Source organism: Malaclemys terrapin, chromosome 4 (assembly GCF_027887155.1).
Source record: "Malaclemys terrapin pileata isolate rMalTer1 chromosome 4, rMalTer1.hap1, whole genome shotgun sequence".
Lineage (NCBI taxonomy): Eukaryota > Metazoa > Chordata > Testudines > Emydidae > Malaclemys > Malaclemys terrapin.
The window spans coordinates 63,144,224-63,164,748 of record NC_071508.1 but is presented as its reverse complement, the minus strand read 5'-3'; the positions used below and the strand labels follow the sequence as shown (position 1 = coordinate 63,164,748).

General features: G+C 36.2%; 1 protein-coding gene across 1 annotated transcript in view; it reads right to left on the bottom strand.

Moving 5' to 3' along the window:
• The window catches only part of DCDC1 (doublecortin domain containing 1), a 413,925-nt gene that overhangs the window by 297,943 nt on the left and 95,457 nt on the right, over positions 1–20,525 (bottom strand). Inside the window, exon 8 of the mRNA XM_054028326.1 lies at positions 13,284–13,450. Coding sequence (XP_053884301.1) covers positions 13,284–13,450 — 167 coding nt within the window. The remainder of the gene's footprint in view (positions 1–13,283; positions 13,451–20,525) is intronic.

Sequence of the window (20,525 nt, the reverse complement as noted above, 5' to 3'; positions counted from 1 at the left end):
CCTCTCTTATATCTTGGTTTCAGTTAAGATATACCTGCCAATTGTACTCTTCCCCAATATTCTTTTACCTACTCCCTAGAATGATATAAAAAGGCACACACTGAATGGATTAAAAACTGGTTGATAGGTATCAAAATGTAACGGTAAATAGGGAATTGTCATTCAGTAGGTCTATTTCCAGTGAGGTCCCACAGGGATCAGTTCTTGGCCCTGTGCTATTTAACATTTTTATCTATGACCTGGAAGAAAACAAAATCATCCCTGATGAAGTTTGAAGATGGGGGAGTGGGAAATAATCAAGAGGATAGGTCACTGATTCAGAGTGATCTGGATCAATTGATAAACTGGGTGCTAGCAAACAATATGCATTTTAATATGGCTAAATGTAAATGTCTATATCTAGGAACAAAGAATGTAGGCCATACTTAATATCCTGGGAAAGCAGTGACTCTGAAAAAGATTTGGGGGTCATGGTGGATAATCAGCTGAACAGTGTGCTCCCAGTGTGATATCGTGGACAAAAGAGCTAATGCGATCTTCAGATGCATAAACGGGAATCTTGAGTAGGAGTAGAGAGGTTATCTTTCCATCCTATTTGGCACTGATGCAACTGCTGCTGGAATACTGCATCCAGTTCTGATGTCAACCATTCAAGAAGGATGTTGATAAATTGGAGAGTGTTCAGAGAAGAGCCACAAGGATGAATAAAGGATTAGAAAACATGCTTTATAGCGATAGCCCCAAGGAGCTCCATTTATTTAGCTTAACGAAGAGAAGGTTAAAAGGTGACTTGATTACAGTCGATAAGTACCTACATGGGGAGCAAATATTTGATAATGGGCTCTTCAATCTGGCAGAGAAAGGTTTTACACGATCCAACAGCTGGAAGTTGAAGTTAGGCAAATTCAAACTGGAAATAAAGTGTAAATTTTTAATAGTGAGAATAATTAACCATTGGAACAATAATTTACCTAGTGTTGTGGTGGATTCTCTATCTCTAACAATTTTTAAATGAAGACTGAATATTTTTCTAAAAAATATGATCTAGGAATTATTTTGAGACGTTCTATGGCCTGTGTTATATAGGAGGTCAAACTAGATGATCATAATGGTCCCTGATGATCTATGAATCTATGAATTTACTACCTCACTTATCACTTAGTTACTAACTTCCTCTTTCCAGCCATTCCTCACCTGACCTCTAACCCTAATTAAATAAAAACATAAATGTGCCAATTTTTCACCACATTTACTTGCTTGTATTTTATAGATCATCTATTTTGTGTCTTTTAAGCTTCAAGTCTGAGATTGTCTTTTTTGTGTTTGTATAACACCCAGCACAATAGGACCCCAATCCCAACTGGGGCCTTTGGTCACTACCTTAATATAAGTTTACTACTACTACTACTACTAACAACAATAATGAAGAAAGATTAATTGTTTGTGTAATGGAGTGGGAAAATATTCACACAGTTCAAATTCTCTACAGTCTTCTAATACATTCTGATTTTCTTTTTGTCTGCCCCATCCTTCAAGCAGTTCAGTAACCATTCCTGCCAGATTCCAACTTCACAGAAAAGTCTCACTCCTGATGCCATGATCAGGAGAGATACTACTCTGCATTTTGGATATACATATATATAAATCAAAGGCATATAGATTTGCAGCCAGGTGTAGTTCATTAGGCATTTGAATGGAACCTCAGTTCACATCTGGTTTTTGCTCTGAATACTCTGTGGCTACGCTACATGGCTCCAGGGCATAAAGTGGGAACAAATCCCACCCACCTTTAACTAAGTTGAAACAGCTGTTATGAACACCTGCTACACTTTATTCTCCTTTAACAACAACCTGGGCAGATAGTGCAAAAATCAGCTGACTTTTCATTCAGCTGTATAAAATAGGACTGTGCCAAACTGGTGTAACTTTTACCAGGAGCAATGTTAGCATAGTCTCCTGACTTCCCTGATATGTCTCTGTGAGAAGGCCCATACTCAGCTGGAATAGTTCAAAAGCATGGTTAACTCAGAGATACAATACTTCATGGTACAGACTGCCACACATTCTTCTCTCACATAGTTGACTTCCTGTGAGACCTTTTCAGGCATCTAATCTAGCTTTTCCAAGTAGAGTCCTTGTTGCTGTTTCAGGTAGCAATGGAAAAATCCAGGACTGACTGCCCACAGTAGTGAGTAATTTATGAGAAATAAGATGGGCTTCAGAGAAAGTCAGTCAGGTGATTCACTTCTCAAACTGCACACATGATGGAATGGGGAAGGAGAGTTGAGATCAGCAGGGTAAGACCTGGTCATTTTCAACACATGTGGCACAGATATGCCATCAACCATTTTCATATAAGATTGAATTGGAGTGGAGATAGCTTTGACCAGTCATGCAGCAATGGTACCAAGAGACAGCAGACTGCTAGTACATGATGGACAGTGGTTTAGACACCAAGGACAGAACACCAGTAGATTGATGTGAAGCCTGCAAAAGGGCTGCAATTCTCCCAGATGATTTAGCACTATTCTGCAATGCCCCTGTATGCTTATTAAGAGAAAAGTGTGGTAGCTAACTCAATAAGGACTGCCTGCCTGCCTAGCATTTTGTTATTCTCAGTTGTACAGAGTTAAATAAATGGATGTTCTGTTTCTTCCAGCAATGGCTATAATAAATACTTTAAGAGGGAGGGGATATAGGAAAAGGTATGTTTGGGTCCAGTACATTGGAAAAATAATTTACTAAAGAATTTGTTCCAATGTCTTGTAATTCTTCAGCAATCACTGAAACTTACAATGATCTGCTGCGTAGATTGAGTTTTGATTTACATACCCATTTTTTACTGAAAGTTTGAATTAGAATTATTTTTAAGAAAATGTCTGTAGATGGCTCATTTGAGAGAATTGTTTCCGAGTCTTAATTTTCTCTGGCTAATACTGGACCTGAACAATTCGCTTTGTACACCAGGAGTGTTTTACAAGATACACACCAAATTCAAGGAGGAAGGAGAGCAACTTTGCAAAGTAAAATAAAGAGTCATATTTTTGAAAAAAATCCAAGATAAAAGCACAACTAAGGATATAAGAGAAACCTTTGGCTGAAAACACCAAAACAACAAAGCTTGTTTTCAAATACAACTGCTGTACTAGATATAGAAAACTAAAGTTTGATCATTTTTTTTATTATAACTATACACACTGTCTAGCACAAATGGCCCCAACCCCTGATTTGGGGCCTTTAGGCACTACCGGAATACAATACTAAATAATAAGTACACCTCTACCTCGATATAACGCTGTCCTCGGGAGCCAAAAAATTTTACCACGTTATAGGTGAAACCGCATTATATTGAACTTGGTTTGATCCACTGGAGTGCGCAACCCCCCCCTCCCGCCCCCCCGGAGCACTGCTTTACCGTATTATATCTGAATTAGTGTTATATCGGGCCGCGCTATATCGGGGTAGAGGTGTACAAATAATTTAGGGAAATAAAGTTCTATATTATCAAACAAGAACCATTAAGAAAAGCATGGTGCAGAGTATTTCATTTTATTATATTCAAGATTGAAATTTTTAAACTTGAATGTCTTAAGTTTATTGACCCATGCCTGAAAATTCTGGCCTAAATATATTTCTTAAAAATAACCATAATGATGTTATGTGGGAAACAGACCAAAAAAGGGAGAAGAGAGAAATAAAGATCTTTAAAATAGTCTTTTGGCTCTTTATTTCCTGTAATCAATCAGTTTTCAGACCTGTGAATAATTAAAATTGAGTAGTTCTTGTAATTCAAGGATAACACTGATTAATTAGAACAGAAAGTGAAAAATACTAATCAATCCTAAAGACAGTTTTTCTTTTTCTCACCCTCTTGACAATGTACCTTCTATACTGTTCATTTTCTTTAAAAAAACATTCATATTCTTGTCCATTCACACAAACCTCTCTCAGTGAGCATTGTTTTGGGAGGAGTGGGTGGCAGGCAGGGGGCACAGGATGTTGAGAGAACAGATAGGATGTCAGGTGAAGATGGAATGCTGTGCCCTCTCTAACCAGCTGAAGACTCTGCATGATTGTTTTCTTACAAATAATACCTGTGGGTGTTGAAACTGTTCAGGGAATCTATCAAACACACTCTTTCACTTTGCTGTTGTAACTATTAAATTTATTCTCATTTCAAAAGAGTCATAGGCAATAATAGCTGTAGGTGGTTGAGTAATTTAAAGAAAATGTGTCAAACCTACTTTCACTGCCTTTAACAGTAGAATTCTGTAATTACTTTCAAAGTTATAAAGTGCAATCATTTCTTTACGATATAATGAAAAAGTTCTAAACTGTTTTTTTTTATTTTAAAGATTTTAAATAAGTGCAAGTGAAATGACTAAGCTGCAGAGCAGACTGAAGACTTGTGAAGAATTTAGTTTAGCTCACAGTAAAGGAACTATGTTAATGCTACATATATTCAGTGCATGGGCTACACATTGTAAAAACAGTCCCATCAACATGCATAGGAGGAAATCACACATGTAATTCTCTCTATGCATGATTTTAATATATGCCTACAACTAATCCCAGTGCAGTCATATTAATGCAAAACAATATAGATTTGCAAGAAAGCAAGGATGACACAATTGAATAAAAAAACCCAGAGACCCTCTTCTCCTTCACCAAAAGAGTTAATTTAATTATTTCTCTCAAGCTTAAGTATCTTACCATGTTGACAACGTTCACAATGTTATTGTGAGTCTTGTGATATTTAGTATGTTTCCTTAAAGCCCTACCTCCTGGAGTCATGTGTCCACATGAGAATTTTGGCTGCCATTTAAAAAGAAAATAAGTTTCTATCCTTCATGATTGCGGAGAAAAGCTTGAAAACATGAATCCAAAAGGCTCAAAGCCCAGAAAGCAAATAAAAAGAACCAAAAATATATTGTTTGGGGGAGGGGGGAAATCATTAATTTGGGGGGTTAACTCATGAGTTCTGAATACTTGGAGTGGGAATACTGTGTACTGTATTCACAGGTTGGTATATGATATATGTATTGTGTACATTCTATTTCAAGTTACTATGACCCATCTAGAAGTAACTATTTCTGATTATTTGTTCATCACATCATTGCCATGGATATGGGAGAGAATGACACAAGAAAGATTTAGCAAGACCGGCAACCCCCCACCCCCCAAATTGTTGAACATAAATCTGTCAGCTAATGCCTGCAGACAGGTAGCCTTGCAAGCTAAAGTGCTGGATCCTGCAATCAGATCCATGCACCTGCACCTGTGCAGAGACACGCTGATTTCAAACAGGTGCAGGAGTCTGCCTGCTCCAATCCAACTGCAGGACTGGAAACTAAATGGGAAGTGGCATATTCTTTCCTTCTATAACTGTTACCAAATAATCCTACCTTCCAATTTGGATTTATTTGACTGAGGAGGGGGAACCCCAGTATATTCTAATTATGAATTAAAAATTTCAAGAAGTCACCAGTGATGCATACCCAAATGACAGTGGCCCTATCTTTTGCTGAGAGATTGGGCCCTCCTGCAATCAAAACTCCATCAGTTTTTAATGGCTGATTTATTTCTAATCTGCAGAAGACAATAATTGCCATCTCCCATCTGCACTGGGTTTAAGAGGTCACAACCCCTTCCATCCCTATTGATAACCTAAATTTTGAATAATTTATCTAAATCTCTAGCATGAATTACATGTCCGGGCAAGTAAGCCTAAATGGTGCCATCATGTGTGAATTACCAAGATGGGAAAAACAAAGCAATAGTATTATCTAGAGTTTTTGGCAAAAAACAATTCAGAAATGACTAGGACTATGTGCACCTAGCTCCTTACCCACATTTTCACATAGACACTTGAGCACACTTATCAACCGTTACCCATCTAAAAAAGAATTAACAATGAAAAAAAATTAGGACATAATTTCAGGATGGTGGTTGGGAACTATTGTAGGGCAGGAGGAGCAACAGGCATGACCACTACCGCCTTCTTAGCCATGATAGGGCTCTGAGGGTCAATATAAGAGCTGGTTTTAAATCCCCCACCTATCCAATAGTATTGCTACAGTCCCATCCTGAACTCCACAGGGTATATGGACTGTAATAAGGGAAGAGTGACAAAATGGTCCAATAGAAGATATTACCTCACCCACATTGTCCCTCTAATATCCTGGGACAGACACAGCTATAACACCACTGCATGTAATAAGGGAAATCGCTTAATTAGACCTCCTTCTATTATACATGCTCTGCCTGAAATTAGCCTATTCAATATAAAGAAATTCTCACTATGCAAATTCTCAGTAATCTCAGTCACTTGGGCGTTGTGTTTTTTTGTTTTGTCTCTGAACTCAATGAAATCATTTTTTAGGCTTCTAAACTTCATAAAATCATCTAAATCCATGTTTAACCTTCACTGGGCACAAACATTGATCACAGGGCTTTAAAAAATACATTTATGAAAAACATATGGTTTCCTAAAATATCCATGGAGAATGAAACCCTTTTCAGATCTAAATTTGGCTTTAATTATCCTAAACATAATAGAAAATAGCCTCTCATTTTCCATAATATGTTGCATCAATTAAGAGTCAACAGTCATTTTAAGAAAGAGAAAAATCTAGTAAAGTATATTAAAAATAATTTTTCCACAAAATAACTCCACAGAGACAATTTTCTGAAAATGTACAAGTTATGAAAAATCAAAATAAGCTATTTATGTTTTCATAATAGGTAAATTAAAAGATAATCCTTGGCCCAGATCTGAAACATCACAGTATGAATTTATTGTTATTACAAAGCATTGTTTTTTCCTCCTTACAGGAGTCAAATCAAATAATTGTAGTGTTATAAATATTTTAAAGTCGCTTGTAATAGTAAAAGCTACTTTAAATGTATATTGTTTTAAGTCTATTCAAATACTATTTGAGAAAAATATTTCACATTTATTATAAATTATTTAAAGGAAAAAAGGCAGTAGTATCTTATATTCCCCTGACCTAACCATTCGCACACACACATACCACTAACTGATGGAAAATAAACAGAGCTTTCAATATCAATGCTTATTTTATCTTTGAGGCTTTTCCTTTTGGAATAATTACCTATGCACAAACTCTAGATGGCAACATTGCACTTACTGTACTTCTAAGACAAAATGTCACAGCCAGTCCCTACATATCCTCTTTATCAACATTTTATGTGCCACAGATCTATAGCCTCTTATTATAAGTGTAATGAAGCAGAAGTTATTGAAGCATTTTATTGATTGCTCAGATCACAAGTTTACTGTCATACTGAATTGGCACCTTACTTGCTGAAGCAAACTGCTGACACCTTTTTAAAAAAGTGACAACTACATCTATTTCATGACCAGAAATCCATTTTCATCTCTATCAAGACAAGAATGCAATTTTCACTTCATTTAACTGATGTTAGGCCTGCTCAAGGCATGACACTTAGAAGAAGACACAAGTTTAAGGTTCTTAAAATACTTCTAGTAACTAGAATGCAGCTTGGTTGTGGGAAAAAATTTCAATCATCACTCAAATCTATAAACAACTCAACATTCAAAGAATCACTTATCAAAACTATCAAGATACTAATTTTCTTTTTCAATTTCAAAATTACTGAAATGCTATTCTTATATTCTTTTAATAAGAAACTATGCTGAAATATTACAGCTATAGTATGAACTATTGCTGTTCAACAAAAAAAGTTTACTTTTAACAGAGGAGTGTTATGTGAATGGCCCCTATGTAGGCCAAATGGACGGGAGACCTATTTTTTTTTATGTATGACATACACATAATGATACACAAAAATACTTAACACCACTGCAATGATATGAGTCAGTACTATATACAATTAAGCAAGAAGGGTATACAGCAAAGACAGAACATTTTTGTTTAAGAAAATCATTTTTACATTATTTAAATACAGTTTTTGATCTTTAATTTATGTTAAGATTATTATTTTAAAAATGCCACAAAAATCTACTACTATTATACTGGATTTGGTGACCTTTTGAATGGAAATCAACTGTAAATCATTTCAGTGGAACAGTTACTATTCTTTCTGAGTTACTGTAATGCCAACCTTAGGCCAGGATGCAATTTTTTTTTTAAATAACATTAAAGTGCAGCGTATATTTTAAAGTGTAAACTTTTGACAAAATTGTGTGGTTATGTGTGCATAAAATTATATGCAAAATATGTGGATTACACAAAAATAGTAAACAAAAATAGTATATTAATGCATCAATTTCCTCCAACAAAAAAACCCAAGAAAAAGATTTCCCCATAACAGCTGGTTTATATGACATTTATAATGGAAAAGTCCTGGTCCTGTGGACCCATTATGAAATAATTAAAGCTATTGCAACAGAAATCTTAGGATACAAAGGCACACTGAAGTCAGTGATAACTTGTCTAGTAGTCATACTATGTATGTCTATTACTGAATATAATCAAGGAGAATTATAAAAGGTAGCTAGAATGCATGCACAATAGGCAATTTCAGGCTCCAATATCTAAGTAAGCAGTTTCAAATTAAATGTTTTTTAAAAAAAATTAAAATGTAGTGTTAGTTCTCTTCTTATAGTTGCAATATTTTTGTTTACATTTAGTACTATTTTATAGCTCTATACAACAAAGTGGTTGAAACCACAAGAATTATGGAGGCTGTTAGTGCAGCTCAGAATCAAAAATTGTAAAACTGATTAGATAAAATATAAAAAATTACTAATGGACTAATAATTTATATACCAGCAGTGATGTATTATAGAAAGGTTCACAGACTCTTAACCATAGCAGCATTTGTCAATATTATCATATTTAAAACGGTGGGTGATAAAATTGTTCTAATCTTTTAATCTCTCTTGTTTTTTCTTCAGTATTTTGCATACAAGAAGTCATTACTTTAAATACAACATAATTTGCATTGGTTTACATAACTAATTTCTATCACTGTCATTTCTGAGAGAATGAGTTTAGGAATACACAGCATAAATACCCCCTCACCCCTCCGCCGCCCCACACCTACATAAAAAAACCACTTCAGCACAGTTTTGTTAACAGTTTTTTAAGCATAGGATAGAAATCTACAGCACTGTAGGTGAATTTCTGAATAAAGTATTATAGCAGTATTTTTCTAGAATCTCACAGAGTAAAGTTATAAAACATGCTCATCAATACTTTGGGGGCTTTTTAGGTCAACTAGTGATTTTCAAATGGAGTGTCAGGAATCTCATATTTTGGCATCACTTCAGCTTATTTTTTCAGTTTCTCTGTCATAATATATTTTGTGTTTGTTTACTGACAGAGCAACAGATGATTTATTGTGTGATTGTCAATGAAGAAAATGTTTAAAAATCATTAATATCATTTTAAAAGGTATTTCAGTCTTCTGTTTTGGCCTCTGTTTAGCTGTGCTAGGCCTGTGAATGACAGCTTCCCTGCTTGAAGCATACAGAAAGCACAGCCTTCCTCATTCACTGACAGTACTATGGCCTTTTCACACGTTCCCTCCACAGCAGTGTTTGTCCCCAAACACTGGAACCCAGCACAATGGCATTCCTGCTTCAACACCCCCACCAACAGTACAACTACATATCAAGAATGCTAATGAGATGGTACAGCCCCCATGGTTGAAAGTGTTATCTACATTTCATACTAACATGTTTATATTATTCCTACTGTTACTAATGAATTTAAGCTCTTGCATAGTTCTGAGCAATTTCATTTTGGAGATGTCTCTGTTTTAAGAACATATATGTTTTAAATACAAGCTACAGTAGTCATGCATGATATTTGAAAACATATACAGACACACACATAAACACACAAATATATATTAAATATATAATACACAAATGTTAATTGCTAGGTCTATTTAAGTATCTCAGGATTTTTGACAACCTGGGAGAGCATTTTTAAAGTCACATATTATAGTTACAACTCCATCATGTGAAAATTAATTACAAAATAATTCTGTCTGTAGTGCTGGATAGTTTTTGTATTTATTTTTTATCCAGAAAGTTGTGTATTTTGCAGTCATGTCCTCTGAGGTTGATAAAATTTCAAGATTTTACTGGCGTCCACAGGACATTACAACTTAATACAATTACAATACTTGGGACTCTATACAAAGAAAAAACATAAATGACAAGCTATTGTGATGTACCGATGTGTTATTTTCTTTTCTCTTGAGTACAAAGAGACATTTGAACCCTTCTCCAGCCACAAGTATCCTCTTAGTTTTACCTGATTATATTATAGTAAAAGTCGAATATCCCCTCTGTTTTAACTGCTTTACTCCACCCTACCTCATTCTTAAGAAATGGCATTCAAAGTCTATCAACTCTTCTCTAAAGGTGATACAGGGGGCACAGCAGAATGATAAGAGTTCCTCTTTTTGACCTATGGACTGAGACATCTAATGCCATACTATAGGGCAGGAGGCAACAAGCTGATAATAGGCAGTCCACAGTGCAGCCTTTTGGGTCAACCAATGTGTACTATTTTTAATCCAGTAGGTGTATAACAATACACTTTGAAATTAAAATTAAAAATGACTTAAATTTTAGTGAAAGTAGCTCAGAATTATATTGCTATTGAGCTACTAATACTTCCAAGAGTTATTTAATCTCATTATTTCAACAAAGCATGTTGTCCCAGCAGAGTATTACCAGATCAAAGGGGTTTCTCCATATTTTTTCTTCATTTGTTCTTTATTTATTTAAATAAAAGATAGTGTAAAACACAAATACAATACAAATCTCAAAATAACAGATAAGTAGAAAATTCAGTTAAGATTGTCAAGCAATGTCTAGATATACAGTGATTTGAAAACTGAACATGTTTCACATCATAGAGTTATACTGCTAGTCTGCCTAGACACAACAGGATGAAGGAGTGAGGGCTGTGCCCCCTGCATCCCGTTTTTAGAAGAGTTGATAGTTTTCAAAAGTCATTCTTCGACAATGAGGTAGGGTGGAGTACAGCAGGTAAAATTCAGGGGATACGTGACTCAATTTCCTAGGTTTATATTACTATGTGTTTTAACCTTGCTTATTTATATTATAATCTACATATTTTTTAATGTTTAACTTATTTATAAATTATGGACAACATATGTAAATGCAGCCACAAACAAACTGATATTTCAAAATAATATGCTGTATTCTCTAATACTCACAGTACTCTGCATATGATTTCAATTATGTTCAATGCTAATAAAATTCCACCTTGAAAATGATTGGTAAAATTAAAAGGAAAAACATAAAAATGCATTTCTGCTCTCTTTTTTATTTTTGTCTATGCTGTTATAATACCAGATACCACAAACAATTTACTTTTGACAGTGTTACATTAACTCTGAAACCTGTCAATGTTTCTTAACATTATTGTAATATTTTCAAAATACTTAACTTTCTTGTTTTACTTTGAATGCTTAAAACACTATTTTAAAATGCCTATAAAAATAATCTTCTGCTATTACAGAATTTTTGTGAACTAACAACTGGCATATTTATACTCGTAATTGTAACCTTATATTATATGAATCTTAAAAACAAAAAAATATCTCCCAGGCATCTGATAATATGAACACATGTTGTTCTTTCTGAATCCAGGTGAATTTGTCTTCAAAGGTGGTTTCAAACTTTAATAAAAGTGTTCTTTTTCTGCTATTTAAACTTTTTCCAAACTCATACTCTTGGGCAACACCAAAGAAATGATTAATCTAAGTTAAATTATTGGAAATTCATTATATTTTCTTTATAGGAGCACAAAAAGCAACCGACAAAAGCCTTTCACATCGTTTTTATTATAGGCCACTTTGTAATTCAGTTCCCCCCAAAAATGTTGCCCATTTGTGGGGGGTTAATTTATTCTACAGGTTAATGTATCTGTTAAATATTTTAATGAGTCATACTTGATAGATTTTTATGTATATTTTCTAAAAAGATTCAGTAATTATTTTCTTATTAGTTAGGACACTATACTGTACTATAATATTTTGCATTTCTGTACCATTCATGAGAGCCAGTACTCAATAGAAAATTTAAACATGATCACTGTATTTTTTTTTACTACACTGCTAAAATGAGTCATGCATCTTTTGAAACAAGCTGATTTTAGCCTTTCTGCCTGTTTCTATTTTCTTGATTTCTTGTTGTTGACCACCATTAGCTCAAGATAGGAACAGTCTCTTCCAAAGTCAATGCTCATTTCTCTTTATGGATCTGACAGCAGGAGGTGCTGTATAAACAGTGAGACTGACACCCCATTTCCACCTTCCCTCCCCCTTCCCACACAGACTGATAGCATAATCTGGCTGATGCATTCATTCTTAACTCTGGGGCCTCGTATCACTTTTGAATCTGGGTTTCCTAGATGGCTGTTTAATGTAAAATTATTACTTTTCCTGGCAAATCTGCATACCTGCTATTTTCATAAATCATTCAACTAACTTAAAAAATTTTATTACTTTCATATTTATAAATCAAAAGATGTCAGAGGTAGGTATTCTTAACAAGCCTAGAAATTCCATTTTTTATTCAAATTAATTAAAGTACAATACCTTCAGACTAAAAAGTCATAAATATATCTGCATATCACTACACAATTATATAAATATGCAGATAAAGCAAACATGCACTAACTAGGTCTCATAGTCTGAAACTATAACAAATCAATTAATACATTCTATAATCTAATCTCTGTAATTTATGCAAATAAAAATGTATTTCTGATATATTTATTTAATTGTGCATGAATTGTCAATAAAAGCCTATTGACGATCCTAAAGCTAGCAAGTTCATTTTATTTTTGAGAATGTAACTCCAGTTATGTTTAGCTATTTTTTACTCAAAAATATTTCAGCTATGGCCTTTATTTTGATTAGCCCTGTGTGAAGAAATATGAGACCATTTTTAATATTCAATGTGCAGAACAAGCTATTAATTTTCCTATGCAAAACGACTGCCTTTATAGGATTTCCACATAAGGAATGTCTCAGCTATGCACAGTGTGCAGCAAGAAAAGATGAGACATATGACATCCCACACCGAAAGACAGATACAATTAACTCCATTATTGTTGGCTTTGAGATTATAGGAGAAGCATTTCCCTAACGGGTACTGGAGCTCATGCAATACTTGTCACACTTCTTTATGACACAGTGCCAATCATTGCCTTTACACAACTAGTACATTTTAAAATGAAAAAAAAAAAAGAAGCAGCACACTTTAAAGAGTGGGACAAACTCACCTGTTTGCAATAGTTTTTTGCAGACTTTAATCGTTGGTGTAAGGCCAAAAGAACTCCATGGATATACATCTTTGCTCCTGAGGGGCTGAAACCTTCTCCCTTAGAGACCCAAACAGGTCCACGCAAAGGTGTGATGGAATTTTGCAGGCATTTGTCAAGCAGAGGAACTATACAAGAAAAAAAGGGAAAATGCATTCTTTTGACCCAACTGAAAATACACAGCCTGAAATGCAGCCCCAACATCAGAACTAACTCTTAACATCTATTATTTATATCTGACCTGGGTTAAGTCTTGGAAAAGCAACTCCTGCATTACTAGTGGCCACCATGAAGGATGTATTTATATTGAGACACCCCCCATGTAAGACTCACAAGCTTTGTGAGCACACCTGAATAGTTCTGAAGTGTGCCTAACTAGCTGTACAGAGTGTCATGGTGTGCACTGATTGCCTTATCTTCTCATTTATCACAGATGAGTTGGAACCAACCTTGCTGAAATCTACTTGCATTGTCCTGATAAAATTGCAAGATCCATGTTGTTTCTGTATATAGTTTCCTGTTGAGGAGCTTATATATACCTAACATATTATACTTCAGGTTATTCATAAAATATAATCAACACTCTCATAAGCAATTTTACAATAACCTTTTCATTGCCACTGCTTAAGCAACCAACTTTAAACAAAAACAAAAACAAAAAACTGCTCAGTGTGGCTGTTTAAAAAATGAGGGGGAAAATCAAATGAAAAGATATATATAAATGGATTCATGGCAATAGGCACTACAAGATTTTTCTTGCTATTTTTGGAATGCAAAACCATTCTAAAAGGTTTAATGCATTCTATTTTCAGGGACCTTATGCCAATATATGTGACAAACAAGGCAATCACATTTTGGCTGCAGGCTTTATTTAGACGTGTGCATTTGACAGATATTTTGGATTTTACTGAATTGTGTAAATGACAGAGACCTTTCTTATATATATAGTAAAATAACATGGTATTTGACTATTTAGGGATATAAAATATAAAAGACATTTTTGCTCTTTCTAGGTTTAGGAAGAAAATTGACAAATAAATAAATACAAATATAAAGCACACTTGTGAACACATGCGAATAAAAGGAAACACTTAGTTTTAGCTCTAGTCAGTCTGTGGTCATTTCAAGACTACATATTGGGCATATATATGTAACATATTTATACATTTGTAGTAACCTCACAGGCAGATGCATACTAAGGAAGGGCTGCATGCATAGTCAACAAAGACAATGAGTGCATATCACTGGATACTTCACATATATTATGCAGAGTCTAGTATGACATTCTGGAAATTGACTCACAATTAGACTCAACAGCTGTTCAACTCATCTGCAAAACCATGCAGAACCTCTTTGGTGATAATTTTTGGCTGAACTGAGCCTTTAGTAAAGAAACTATTAGAAGACAGTTCCCATGTAGTTGGTCACTTTAAAGTAAATGTAGGGGACACAACACACAGACTTAAGTTAACATTAGATGTAGAGGATAATAATTAGATGAGCATATGGTAGATTAGATATTTACTTTTGCTAAAATAAATGTATTTTTAAGTGTACTCAGCACATCGTGTGGGCAAAAACAGAAAGCCATAAAATTGTTGTTTGTTTTTTTTACAGAAGATATTACTTTAAAAGAAAACATATATTTTTATGATACTCTTAGACTGCCAAACAAGCCACATGGCTGAGACAAAGTCATATGACTTAAAACAGTTTCACAGTATTGTCTTATCATCCTGTCACTAATCTTAGGCATCCTCTATTCGTGCAATTCTCAATTCTCCAACACAGCAAGCCTAAAAATATTGTTTGACTGCTTCTTCAACAAATATCTCTGGACCTACTACTTCTGTGCCTCATTCTATGCACATAATGCCCCAAGCTGGTCTGCAAGGCCACTACAATCTCTTTAATGAAACCTCTCCTGAAATTCCAATTCTTCTATCATGTCTACAAGAAACTATGGCCCCCATTCAGCAAGGTAGATTAGCACACGCATCAATTAAAATGCATGAGTAGTTTCATTTAAATCAGTGGAACTACTCATGGGCTTAAAGTTAAGCACATACTTAAGCACCTTGCTTAATCAGGACCTATAACATCAGGCTTGTAGAGCAATTTAGAAAATGTAATATTTAAATGTAAAGTTATTAATTTAAAAAATAATACACATATCATTGTGTGTGTGTAAACTGGCATCAATGACAAAGACAAGAGAATGGGAGGCAATATTATAAGATAAATGAGGCAAAGTAGAGACAGGAAAAAATCTGCAGGACCATAAAGGCATTAAAAAGAGCATCCTGACTCTATTGGAATCAATAGCAATATTCACTTTCACCTAAATGAGGCAAGATTTCACCCAAGAGAGTTGAACTTGATGCAGTGGAGAAGGGCCTATGTCCACAATCCTTGCATTTAAAACTAGTGATCAACTTAAAGGATAATACTGTAATAAATATACACACACATACTAGACTTATGGTGGCTGGCAGATACTTACCTAAGCCAAAATACTGAGAGAAGTTGGCCCTGCTCACCCTTGATGTTCGAAAAAGGAGATGATGATTTTATATATAAACACATTTGCTTTATCAGGATGTGTTCATTCATTACTTCACCACATTGTTTCTTGTTCCTATTTCCCCTGTCCTCCATCTCTCTCTCTCTGTTTTGTCTTTTTTGGTTTTTTAGAATGTAAGCGCTTTGAGGCAGGGCTTGTCTTATTTTGTGTTTGTATAGTTCTTAGCACATTCTGAGTGGCACCATAAGCAATAATAATAAATAAAATAATAATAATACGATTTTATGTCAGGCATTTCATCAAAGGGTAACTAATAAAAGCAACATATTTGGGTCCAAATGCAGAACAGCATTCTTACTTAGGACAGTGCCTAAGCACATGCTTAAAGTGAAACAAGTACATTACGTGCTTTTCTGAATCCAGACCTTATGGATTAATGTATTTAAAACATTTTAAATTATTCTGTATATGGTATAAAATGTAGGGTATATTTCCTTGACATTTAGCTGCCAGACACCTCAGAGGTAATACAAATAATTTAAATAAATATGTAAAGCCAATGTGAAAATTCAATAAAACTAAAAATAAAAAATTAGCTGTTCCCAAGGAATCAAGAATTTCCCAGAATTTCTGAAAAAACAGGGTCATATGACCCTGTTTGATAAAAAGAGATACAGCCTGTGACAGGCTGGCTGGCTAGCCGGCCGTTAAAGAGTAGTTGGCTTATCCTCGCCTATGACAGATCCGTCACCGCACCAGCTAATCCTGATTCGCTGGGACCCAGGTGGCTCAATTCAGTTATCAGACTCAATAGGGGAAGAGTTGGGTGATTTCCATAAAGGGCTGGGAGAACTCAGTTGGGGAGGGGAGCTACAGAAGGGAGGCTGTCTCATGTGATTGGTCTGGAAGGGAAAGGGCAGCATGAGAGGAGGTGGCTCATGTGATACTCCAGGAAAAGGCCAACCCCTCCCAAGAAAATGGCTTGGAGATAGACTGGGAATAAGATTAGGGGAAGGACACCAGGGAAGAACCCCTGAGGATCAGCAGCTCTAGCAGAAGCCAGGTCTGCAGGGAGAAAGTCTGGAGGGTGAGCACTCTATGAGTGAAAGGGGCAGAAGGGTAGCCCAGGAGGAGTGGAAAATTATTTTATGTTGTTTGGATTAGAGACTGACACTTTACAGGGCCTCCCTGAGGGAAGGTAGGAGTGTTGTTGACTATTGTTGGAAATAAGAAGGAAACAGAGGTACAGCCACAGCTGCAGAGTGGCATAATAGACCACAGGGAGGAGGTGCTACTACATGGCCCAAAAGAGCACTTGAAATAGCAGTATGTTTACAGTAAATTGCATTTCTGAAAAGTAATAAAATATCTGCAGATTTAAATTTTTAGTTTATAAAACAAGTGTTTTCCTGTTGCTGTGGAATTTATCACAGATTTGTTGTAAAATCTAAGCTTTCGTTTATAAACAACATTAAGGATTAAATCCTGGGCCCACTGAAATTCTGAAATTGACTTCAAAGAACCAGAATTTCACCCAATGCCTTGGAGTGCGGGGGCAGTCCGTGTGCCGGTAGGGCGGCACGCGCGTTTCCGCAGCGGCAGCTTCTGTCTTCAGCCAGAAGACAGAAACTGCCAAATTGCCGCCGCGGGCAGCTGAACATAGAAGCTGCCGCCGAATTGCTGCCGCCCCCGCGTGCGTGCCACCCTAACGGCACACGGACTGCCTCCGCCGTCCGCGGCGGCAATTCGGTGCGCTGCTTGGGGCGGCAAAAACACACGGACTGCCGCCCCTTGCAGATTGCCACCCTAAGCACCTGCATTCCATGCAGGTGCCTGGAGCCGGCCCTGAATGTAAAATCTGTAGTGCAATAGAATTGGAAAATTAGGGGCAAAATAAAACAAAATGGGCTAGATCATCAGCACATAAACTACCAAAGCTCTATTAACTTCAATGGAGCTACAGCAATTTACTCAAGTTGAGGATCTGGCTCAATAATTTCATATCAAAATAAAAAACACAGTAAATACTGTACTAATTGTATTACTCATTTTCATAAACATCTGTTCTGATCAGATACTCCTTGCCAAGATTCTGTTGGCAAAAGAGACAAGCTACACAAAGCTCTTCTTCAGGTCTGTGTACCTCGAAAGCTTGTCTCTTCCACCAACAGAAGTTGATCCAGTAAAAGATATTACCTCATCCATCTTGTCTCTCTAAAATCCTAGGACCAACATGGCTATAACAACACTACGAACGAGCCAAGATCGACTTTTTAACTATTTTCTCTCAAATTTTCAGCCTTATACAAGCTTCTATTTTTCCACGTTTTAAAAGTTATAACTTTATTTATTTCTCTACTGAAATAAAAGAAAATATTCCAGAGCAGGGGTGGGCAAACTACAGCCCGTAGGTCTGGCCCATCAGACCATTTCATCTGGCCCTCAGCTCCTGCCGGGGAGCGGGATTGGGGGTTTGCTCTGCTCTGGCGCTCCAGCCGGGGAGCGGGGTTGGGGGTTTGCTCTGCTCTGGCACTCCAGCCGGGGAGCGGGGTTGAGGGCTTGCCCTGCTTCACATGGCTCCCAGGAAGCAGCCGGCATGTTCCCCCTCTGGCTCGACCCCCCCTTCCGGCTTGTACATAGTACGGGGAGGTGCGGCCAGGCAGCTCTGGGTGCCACCCTGTCTGCAGGCGCCTCCCCCACACCTCCCACTGGCCGCAGTTCCTGGCCAGTGGGAGCTGCAGGGGTGGCATCTGCGGACAAAGCAGAGCGCAGAGCCGCCTGGCCGCGCCTCGGAGCCAGAGGGGAGATATGCTTCCGGGAGCTGCTTGCAGTAAGTACTGCCCAGAGCCTGCACCCCTGACCCCTCCCATGCCCCAATCCCCTGCCACAGCCCTGATCCCCAGGGCCGGCTCTAGGTTTTTTGCTGCCCCAAGCAAAAAAAATTTTGGCTGCCCCCTCGTGCTTTTTTTTGGCTTTTACACATGTTTGCACTTTGCAGTTTTGTTTTGACTGTTTAAAATAAAAAAAAATGAAAACAGAGAATTTGTCGTTAGTGAAATAAAACAATTTCCTACTAGTGTAATTTTAACATTTAATTTTAACAAAGACACAATTAGAAACAATTTGAGTTCAACTATACACTGTAATGAAAAACGTTAGTGTCTTCCAGTTTCTCATAAATTAAAAGAATTTATATGAACTGAATTTTTCTGGTTTTTATACTTGCGTAGTCTTATAATAAGTAAGTGAAATCTAAATTTTTTGCAATAGTACTTTCAATTGAAATTAATGCCAGTCCTGACATACGATTTTGAGACATGGTGGACCTCAAATAAATTTTTAGTAATTTCAGTTTTGAGAAACTGCGCTCACCAGAAGCCACTGATACTAGTAATGTTAAAAGAATGCGTAATGCTATAGCAGTGTTTGGAGTGAAAAAATCATTTCTTGCTATAAATTCTAATACTTTTAGAGGAGAAGTTTTAGGACTTATTAGCTCAGATAAAGCTATTAATTCATCATACAATTCTACTGCATTAATGTCAGCAGCGTTATTAGTACTGAGCGCTAAATGTAGGTCTTGGCACTGCTTCATGAGGTCTTCTTTGGAAAATTGATTTTTAATATTTCCAATATCGTATAAAAATTCGAAAGTTTCACAATGACCATGCAACTGACAAAATCTTTCTTCAATGGAAGTTATAGCTACATCCAAAATACAATAGAAACATTCAACTTTAAACCTTTCGTTTGGATCGAGAATAGGATCATCATCATCATGAGCCTCATAACAAAACTGTCTTGTTTTTTTCCGAGGACGAATGAATTTTTGAGGTGCAAACGTTGATACAAAATCAAGATCCTCTGCTATTGTTGTTGCTTCTTTGACAGTTTCTTCAAATCCTTCATCTGAACGGTATTTTTTTAAATATTCCAGCGTTTTATTCAAAATCATCTTTGCCTCGGATATGTCTATGGTTATGTTCTGCATAACTTTGCTGGTCAAATTAATTTGATTTAGAATATTGTGCCAAATAACCGTGCAACATGAAAATTGAAACTGCATCATTTTCTGAGCCAATGTTTCAGCTTCATGTCGAAATGAAGGATCATACGACAAGTCCTGGCTTATTTCGAATAGTGTATCGTAAATCTCGCCTGATGAATATCGGAATGCTCTAATAGCTTCTACCCTGGTTTCCCATCTAGTTTGACTCAGAGGTTTAAGTGTGAGTTTTTGTTCAAGATGCTTCTTCAAGACTGCCCAACAGTGTGTGGAAGCACTAAAAAAGTTGTAAATTGCTTGCACTGTGGTAAAATATGAAACGGCATCTTTAGATGATTTGGCGGCATCACTGACAACCAGGTTGAGCGAATGCGCATGGCAAGGAATGAAAAAATCTCTATTGTTTAAATTCAATATTCTTTGCTGTACACCTGCATGTCGTCCTCGCATGTTTGAGCCGTTATCGTACCCTAGGCTGCACATATTTTCTAAAGGTATTCCATAGTGTTCCAATCTCTATAGAATTACATCTGTGAGGGCTTTCCCAGTAGTTTCATTCACTGGTATAATTCTAGAAAGTGTTCACAAATTTTCACTTCTGCATTTTCATCAATTTTCAGAAATCATAAAACTATTGACATTTGCTTGGTTTTGCTTAGATCTTGAGTACAAT